The sequence below is a fragment of the Notechis scutatus genome, chromosome 1 (genome assembly GCF_049901735.1).
Source record: "Notechis scutatus isolate UNSWTSFEM ecotype Mainland chromosome 1, rNotScu1.2, whole genome shotgun sequence".
NCBI lineage: Eukaryota > Metazoa > Chordata > Lepidosauria > Squamata > Elapidae > Notechis > Notechis scutatus.
In genome coordinates, this window is record NC_142009.1 from 160,625,120 (window position 1) to 160,634,748 (window position 9,629).

General features: G+C 38.3%; 1 protein-coding gene across 2 annotated transcripts in view; it reads left to right on the forward strand.

The window, feature by feature from the left end:
- RCBTB1 (RCC1 and BTB domain containing protein 1) overlaps window positions 1-5,696 on the forward strand; it is a 33,307-nt gene extending 27,611 nt beyond the window's left edge. For both annotated transcript variants that reach the window (XM_026679069.2, XM_026679068.2), the window contains exons 9-12: window positions 557-683; window positions 2,252-2,403; window positions 3,390-3,520; window positions 4,822-5,696. In XM_026679069.2, coding sequence (XP_026534854.1) covers window positions 557-683; window positions 2,252-2,403; window positions 3,390-3,520; window positions 4,822-4,962 — 551 coding nt within the window. In that variant the 3' untranslated portion in view covers window positions 4,963-5,696. The remainder of the gene's footprint in view (window positions 1-556; window positions 684-2,251; window positions 2,404-3,389; window positions 3,521-4,821) is intronic.
- Window positions 5,697-9,629: the final 3,933 nt, after the last annotated feature.

Below are 9,629 nucleotides of genomic sequence, written 5' to 3' on the forward strand. Positions count from 1 at the left end.
CTTTTATAAGAAATGGGAATGGAAGCATTGTGAAAGCGTCAAGGAAGCTTTTCGCATGGTGCTGGTGTTTGTTCCTGTACAGGCAGTTTGGAAAATTAGAAAGTATGACAAATCGGATTTATTTACCTAAATACCAAAATACTGATAGCTAAAAAAAAACATGAATCGTGGCATCTGATGAGAACCATAGTACCCCAAATATTGGTTGTGTTAGAATTTAAGGTGCCGTACTATTCTGTTTTAATAACTCCTTTCTAGAATCAGACTTGTTTCATATTTCAGATCTGCCCAGTTACATGGGACACATTTTTTTGATAAGAATGATATATTTCCTTGTCATGTAGAAATCTAAATGAAGTAGCGTGTTGATAAAATCTGTACTCCATACAGTTGTGGATCATTGATCACCTTTGCCTCCCGAGGTGGTGCTGAATTTCACCCCTGATACAGTACAGGAATGCTTTTGTAAAGCTAACAAAAACTTTTGTGTGTAAAACTGTTGAATTCTGGCATGAATTGACTCTATGTTCTTTTGGTGTTATAATTGTTTTTACAGAGCATGAGGAATTTTTAACAGTGACGGAGTCTCTGAAGAGAGAATTTGATAGTCCTGAAACATCAGATCTAAAGTTTAGAGTAGATGGAAAATTCATTTATGTACATAAAGCTGTTTTAAAAATCAGGTAATATTTATAACTAATCATCCAGATGGTTAGCAAATGCCTAAATCATCTTACCAATTTAGCTACTGTATTTTATTTTGCTTCTTTAATGAACTTGCTATTTTACATCTTTTTTAATTGCCTAATATATTATTGATATTGAAATAAAATAAGATTAAGAATAGGTTAATACTTCAATAGATACTTTAAATTTGATTAAAATTAAAAGCACTGGGTAATCTTTCATTTTGAGGCTACAGTTTTTGTGGAATACTAAATAAAAAAATATAGCTTTAATTACTCAGGTGAAAATAGCTATTAGGAAGAATCAGGATCTTAACTGTTTGTTGTGAATATGTCTGAACTAGTATTTTCAAAAGATATGTGTGTTTTTAGTACTGAATAACTGATCCAAATTAATATTCATAAAAATCAAATTTTAGGCTGATTGAAAAGTCAGTATGTAGAAAAAAAGTTAAAGGTAGACCAAGCTAAATCTAAAAACTCTTAAGAAATTTCTGGAAGCTTGGCATTCGGACAAATCAGCCGTCAATAGACAAATAAAAATAAATCATATTTATACACCATTCAAAAGAGACAACAATAAGCTAAGAAGGAAACAAACAGTCAAAAACATGTCCTCTCCAGCAGCTAACACTGGGATTATCATCAGACAAACAAACACAAAACAATATCCTAATCGGGGAACTACTAGGGAGAAAACCACATCCCTACCAAAAACTGACAGGGCAAACTACTGTATATAAACAAAGAGCAAATCCCACATTCACTTGCACTGATGATGATAACTAGTTGGGTAATGAAATGACTGCAAGCAAACAACCAAACTCATAGAACACCAAAGGCTCCACAGAAAAAAGACATTTTTGAAGCTTAAGCTACCGTATTCGTTTTAATATATAAGATGCCGACACTTCTTTTGTGGTGTACAGGTGGTCCTCAACTTACAATCACAGTTGGGACAGAACTTCTGTTGTTCAGCAATATTGTTAAGTCACGTCCAGTTTTGCGACTTTTTGCAATGGTGGTTAAACAGTCATGAAGTGAATCACTGTTAAGTGAATCTGGATTTCCCCATTGACTTGGCTTGTCGGAGGTCCTGAGGAAGCTCGTAAATGGTGATCCAAATGACTCTGGGATGCTCATAAATAATTACATGCCAGTTGCCAAATGCCTGAATTTGACCATGGGGATATACTACATCAGTCATATGTGTGAGGATACCTTTTTTGTGAGATGCTTTTTTCAGCACTACCTGAAAAAGGCTGTTAAATGGTCATGTCAAAGACTTACCTATATCATAAAACAGATCATCTTTTCCATAACTTGATATTTTCCGGAAATGTTGGAACGACAACTTGGCATGACTGAAAGTTAGGGATCCTGGCTACGCTGGAGGGGAATAACAGGTTGGATTTTGGACTAATAGAAAAATCCTAGGATTGTTCACAATGGCAAAAATGCTGCTGGGGAATGAAAGCCGACCATTTTGAAGGAATTATGTGCGGCTTATATTTCTTCTGTAATGTGCAAAATTTGAGGAGCTTTACAATGTTTTTTTCTTGCAGATGTGAGCACTTCCGTACTATGTTCCAGTCCTATTGGAATGAAGACGAGAAGGAAGTGATAGACGTAGATCAGTTTTCCTATCCAGTGTATCGTGCTTTTCTTGAGTACCTATACACCGACAATATTGACTTGCCACCCGAAGATGCTATAGGTAGCAGTGGAATATTTGGCAAAATTATGTTGGGAAATTAAGGAAATGGGATAATTTTTTGTTTTCATTTTTCCATGGGAGAAGGTGATGATGTCATCTTACTAGATGTCAGCCTGGACTGTCCATCTTGCCTTTTCAGATTGCAGTTCTGTTCTGTCTTGAACTGATGCGGAAAGAATGTTCAAGCAAGCCAATCTAGGTTCTGGAATATGCTAGGTTAAAAGTGGCATCTCTGTAAGGTACCTGCCTCAGCTACCTTCTCAAGAAAGTAAAACTCTTGAAACAGTTATCATTACTCCGAGGCTGGATGGTGCAAAGAGGTCTTCCTTGGGGCATCACAGCCTTGAATATATGGCTGGAACCTGCAGAGAGGGAGTCAGTGGCCCTGTCTCCCCGCCCCCAGATCCCCCAAGCAATTACAGCAAAAGTGAAAGCATGCAAACCATTCCATCCATGGTGTCTCCCCTCCCCCCTTTCCAGAATGGCAGCGTTCCCATAGGGACCTGACAACCTCTTTAAATGGCGAATGTACATATATGACACCAAAGCGCCGTTAGTTTGCTGAATTTGTGTCTGTACCTTGCTGATTAGATATTAGGTTCCGTTGCACCTCAGGACTTACAGCAAGACTGGTATCTTCTTTGGATTCAGGCCTTCCATTGGGAATTAAACTCATAGGCCTTTTGCACATTAGCTGACTGTATACAGTGTATTTGTTATAGGAGACGTCCACATCCTGGCATGCAGCAGTTACAGGAAGGGATCAAGGTATCAGTCAGGCATCTCCAGTCTACCTTCCCTTAAGCTGCCGGAGCCCAATGAGAAGGGACAATGGACTGAATATGCCTTTCTCTGTTTAACAGCCTTTTCTGGTGAACTCTGCCTCCTAAGATGTGTAAAGATTTTACATTTTCAGTACAACTTTTTATCTTTTATGACCAATGTGCAGGAGATTCTGCATCATTTAATTAAAATCTTAATTTCAGGGCTTCTGGACTTGGCTACATCGTACTGCGAAAACCGATTGAAAAAATTATGTCAACATCTCATCAAAAGAGGAATCACAGTGGAGAATGCTTTCTCGCTGCTCTCTGCAGCGGTGCGCTATGATGCAGAGGTAAATCAGCTGTCCCCTGAAATCTGCCCTCTCCAGTGCCCCTTGGGGAATTGCTAGGGAAACAGTGAAGCAGCTGGGCACAAACATGACTTTAAGAGGGGAGGTGGAAGTCAGAAGACGGTGTGTGTGTGTTCGCATATACACTGGATGAATAGTGGTGGCAAATTGGAGTACTGTCTTGGGAGTGTTTGAGTGATATGTCTTGGGGTGACATATATGAAGACATATTTGGAGAGTCGTCTTGAGTGATAGAAATGAGCAACAAAATGTCTTAGAATGACAAAGATGGGTTTATTGGCAATTTATATCTTCATCAGTTTGCATTCTGTGAATTTCCAGGTGTATGAAGTCAGACATGATTTAGCATTTGAGACTCATAGTCAATTTAGTGTGTAGCCAAATTATTAGTGCTTTCTGACCAGTTGGACCTTATCTCAGCTGCAGTAACATTATTCAGGACTAAGGGACTAAGGGATTGAGCCTTGGGTTCTGCATAATGCAGTCCTGTATTTACAACAATAACGTAAGAGCCTGAAGTGCAGCTCCTTGGAGTCATGCTGGACATCTCAAAACTCTTTTGAAGGGCTCACTCCACAACACCCTGGAGATGCGTGTGTATCTCATTGCCAAAGTACAGGGTTTTTTTCCTTTGTCTTACACATGGTAAAATACCATTAGAGGCCATCACAGTTCTCTTCATGCATTTTAGTGGTGAAAATGAAGAGAAGAGCTAGAACAGACACATCTGCCCGAAGAATTCTTTCCAGAGTTATGGCAAATTGCTCCAAGTGTGTTATGAGAGAACATGTGAAGTTTTAGGGATGATTTACCTGTTAAAAGGGTGGGATTTTTTTTTTGCTGCATTAAGAATGTGAAACAATTTGTCCCATCATAATACTTTTATTCTGTTTTAATACCAAATACATGTTTCTTGGTAAGTTTTTGTTCAATCCAGATATTCCACCTTGAAGTAGTTTATAATTCAAAGTTATCTAATATAACCTGGAAATAAAATATTTAAAAGTGGTATCTTAATGCTACTATACCTATTCAAATTGCATTTTTACATACATGGAAAAAGATTTTAAGACAGGTAAAATGAAAATATTTCCTTTTTCTATTGTGGTTAAAACAAGTGGCAGAATGACCTAGTTGAAAATAACAAATGTTGTGTATGCTGTTAATACTTTATTCAATAAAATTTATTTTTTAAAAATACTTTCTTCAGCATTAGTATTATTGAATGTTTCAATTTAAAACTTGTTTTGAATGAATTTAAATTTTTTTTGTTTTCTATTTAGGATTTAGAAGAATTCTGCTTTAAGTTTTGTATCAATCATTTGACTGAAGTCACCCAGACAACTGCCTTCTGGCAAATAGATGGTTCTTTGCTAAAGGAATTCATTGCTAAAGCCAGTAAATATGGAGCCTTTAAGAACTGAGAGGTGTGTTTGTTTTGGACTGTTATCTCCACAGCTTTCATGCCTTTTTCTCATAAGTCCAATTAATTATATCGCCTACAATATAAAACCACAATGCCCAACAGCTGTACTCTCAAAGAGATTCCAAATTAAATAGCAAGCATTTTACTTGGGTTTTGTTACTCCAAAGAATTGGATCTATTTACTGTTTTAAGTAACTCTTGAGAAAATCAGAACAGATGGAGTGGGTAGAAGTAGCTAAAATAATGTCAGAGATTGTTCTTTGCAGATGATTTGTTAATTTTTTGTAATCACATTGTGGTACCTCATTCTTTGGAAGCACTCTGATGGCAACTGGAAGCAAACTATTTTACATGGATAAGGGGCGTTTTGAGAAAGGAATCAATATATATGAAGGAAACTTACACTCCAGTCATTTGAAAAATTGTGAAAAATGCTGCATTCCTCTATACATCTTTCTAGGAATAAGGCTCACTGAATTCAGTGGGATGTAATAAATTTGCACTGTAAGTACATTGAGTTATATAATAACTTGAAATGTTCAAGAATCAACTTGTTTTTCCTAATCAAATTGGAATTTGTGTTTTTGTATTTCCTTTGAAGTTTATTATGTTTGAAAAAGAATTACATATTGTTCTGTTTTGTGGACATAAATCATTCAAAGTAAATGACTGTTAGAAAGCTGTTTTGCATTGCGATTATGTATAAACTATATAATAAAATGGATGCCTGCCTATTGTGAATTTTAAACTTTATTAAAATTATGCACTAAATCATCTTTATGTGAGGATTGGTATTCTGGATGGATTCCTTTTTTCACCCCAAAAGTCGGAATGAAGTTAGGAAGTTAATTATTTGTGCAGCATTTCTAAAATGTGATTGAGAAAAGCTATTAAGTCTTTTGGAGTATTTGCTATAGAAAAGTTTGATCTTTCAATTATGCTTCTTTCTCCTTGGAGTGACTGATGCTTGACTCTGACTTGGTGCTGCTCATTTATTGGTGGCTTACTGAAATCAGTTCTTGGATGACTAAGGTTTTCCCCCATAGTCCTCTTATCTTGCCAGAATCAGGTGAGCTGAAAAGACCCATGCGTAAAAGGGGACTGGAGGCTAAAACATACAATGAATGGTTGCAGGAACTGGGCATGGCTAGTCTAGTGAAGACAAGGACCAGGGTAGACATGATAGCAGTGTTCCAATATTTTGAGGGGCTGGCACAGGAAGGAAGGGGTCAAGCTATTTTCTAAAGCACCTGAAGGCCAGAAAAGGAGTAATGGGTGGAAACTGAACCGAGAAATAAGGAGAACTTTCCTGATAGAACAATCAACCAGTGGAATAGCTTGCCTTCGGAAGTTGAGAGCTTCATCACTGGAGGCTTTCAAGAAGAGACTGGACTGCCATTCTGTCAGAATGTGTTAAACTCACAGCGTCACGTCATGTTGTGATGTTTTTCCCTTCATGGATCTAGGGTGGGTGTGGCCTGCACACAATATATCTCGCCTGCAGGCGCCAGTTTGACACCCCTCGTATAGAGTCTCCTGCTTGGGTGGGGAGGGGGGGGTTGGACTAGATGACCTACAAGGTCCCTTCCAACTGTTAATCTGAAATCCCTAATATGGTGTCACTCAGCCTCTTAATCTTGTTTACATGAGATTTAATGCTTCCTTGTTTGTAGGAGGAAATATGTATTTCTTGTACTACTTCTGTAGGACAATAGTTCTTCACGGAACTTACCCTGATTTGTCCATGTTAAAACTACAGTATGCAGAACTGGCTCATGTGTAAGGGCCTGTCTCTCAACTTCTAACTCAAGAAAGTAAAAACTCTTGAAACTAAGAATTTAAAAAGGAACCTTTTATTGAGCAGAAGTGAAAACAGGGCAAAAAGCAAATCAGACTCTAAAACCCCTTAGGCATTACAGTTAGACTTAAGGCATTACAAACCCCTCCCTCCAGTCCAATGTGGATTCAGCCAATCCACAGGTGTGAAGATGTTATTGTAACTGCTGTCCTGAGAATCAGATAAGCAGGCATTCCAAGGATCATCTTCCTCCAGTTTTCAGAGTGAAACAACCCACATGGCCCTTCCCCCCTAATACATTCCCCAAAAGGTGAAAAAATCTCAGGGCTCTCAGGTGCCAGGATAAAGGTTATAAAATAGCACTTGTCAGAATCAATATGAAAGAATCACATTCAAGGTCTCAATTGAATGGCAGTATCACTTTAGGGATCTTCAGAAGTTGAATTAAAGTCAAATGGCTACCACTTTCTCTATTGAAGCAGTTCAATAGTTTATTTTTTAAACCACTGCACTGCTGTCTTACAATTATTTAATAAAACCTGAGAAAAGATGGATGATGGAGGGATGGGCTATGTACTGGCAGGCTTTGAGTCACCTGTTGCTCAGTCCACTGAAATTGGCCACTCTGGATGGTTATGCCACCTAAGTGTCAGTGAACTGGATGCTGAACCATAGCAAAGTTGCTATCTGGAGAAATTCTCAAAAGCAATATTCTCCTCAGTCACTGATAAAAATGATACCAGAAAAGTAAAGGTTGAGAAGCAAGTCTGCTCAGAGCTAGACAAAAGCATAATGGGAAGGGAAGGAGGTATGTTACCTCCTACTTTAGACCTTGTTGCAAATTTATCTAAAGTGTTTTGGCTCATAATTCATGTTTATTTTCAAAATGATCCAATCTTAAAATTCTGCAAAGGGTATGTAAATGCATGAATACAAATGTATAAATTTAAATAGCTATACATTATTAGAAAATATTTTTACTAAACTACTGCTTGCAATTAAGCAATTAAACAATTCAGAATGTTCTTTAAGACTCTAAAGTTTTTGTGTGGCAGATTTGCTGAAATGTTTTTTTACTTGATGTGAAACAATTGAAATTTATATAAATTGGCCTCATTAGCACAGTTAACCACTATCTAAATATGGGTATAAGTACCGTATTTGCCGGCGTATAAGACGACTTTTTTGCCCTGAAAACATGCCTCCAAGTGGGGGTCGTCTTATACGCCGGGAGGACTCCGACTCCCACTTCGAGCTTGAGTTGCAGCCGGGAGGGAGGCTGGGGGCGGTGTGTGTGTGTGTGTGTGGCGGGTGTCACTCGCCACGCGCTGCGCAACCTTTCCCCCTCTTCCTTCCTTAGCGGTGTGGGGAGGAGAGGATTCGAAGATCCTCACGTGCGGCGATACTTTTCTTTTTCTTTTTTTCTTTTTGCACGCAGGTTTTGCATGCGGGCGGCTGTAGGTTAAGGATGGGGAGCCCCCGGGTGGGTTATCAGGTTTTACGGTGCTTCCAACGTGTGTGAACGGTGGGAGAGCGGAGAAGAGAGAGAGAGAGAGCGCCCCGCTGTGTGAAATCTTGCCGTCAAAGCAACACTGGGGAGGCAGGGTATAAATTTACCAGGTTAATGTAGCAATGGTGATTAATGCCCAGAACATTGTTTGCGGGTATTGGGGTGTGTGTGTGTGTGTGGTGGTGGTGAGGAGAGGTTGTCCTTTGAATGCGGAAAAGTAGGTGTGACCTTGTGTAGGAAAATAAAGAGATCCTTTTAGCGTGTTTGGCTTCTTTGCCTCCCCTCGTTCGTTTTGACGTGGAGATAATGGCCTTCGGGCGGGAGGGAAGAAAATGGTAGCTGGATCATTTCAAATTTCACTTACTCTCCTGCCTCACTTCAATATGTCTGAGCGACTCCAGATACTGGAAGACTTTTTGAATGAAAGTGTTACCTCCATTTTTTTTTTAAAGAGGACCACTTGGGGAAAAAAAAAAGATTCTAAGGAATTCCTTGTTTCTTGATTAAAGAGAAGGCATTGAATATACTGTTCCTTGGCAGCCTTTTCAGTGTCCGGGTTTTGGTGTGTGTGTGTGTGTGGAGAGAGAGAGAGAGAGAGAGAGATCAGCTGTATTGAGAAGAGAACGTTTCCTGTGTTCTCATTTTATTTACAACATATTTTACGCTTAATGGTAAGCAATGAAAAATATTTTTAAAACTCATTTCTAAACTCCATAGCTATTTGCATATTCTTGGTTCAAAATTGGATTAGCTCATTTCAAAATTGTCCAAAGCAGAAAAGTGCGTCAAAAAAAAAAAAAAGTGCAAAAGTGGAAGGTGTGTGGAAGAGGGGTAGTCTTATACTGCGAGTATATAACAAACTCTATATTTTGAGTGGAAATGTTGGGGGTTGTCTTATACACCCAGTCGTCTTATACGCCGGCAAATACGGTATATCTTTCTCGTAAAACTTGAAGCAGGAAGAGCAGTTTCTTTGGGAAATTAAGTGAGTGTATATGATAAGAGATACTGAGTCTGAATTGCAAAAACCTTGAATGACCATTAAGTGGCAGGAAAGTATCGGGTATTTGTCTTTCTTTTTGCCTTCTAGTGATCATCTTAACCTGTATCTAATAGCTCTGTAAGATAACCGTAAACCAAACCAGAGTGATTTACAATAGTATGTTAATAATTTCATCTGCAGATAAAGTGCATATCATGAATTCACTCATTTTCTTCCATCAATTTTCATCTACGGTAATAGAAGGCATTTGAAGCCTCTTGGAAGTATACACTCTAATTTAAAACTAATGGTAGATTATTGGCTAGATCAAAAAGGTCTCAACTGTAAAATTGGGAAAACAACAGTTACCCACGT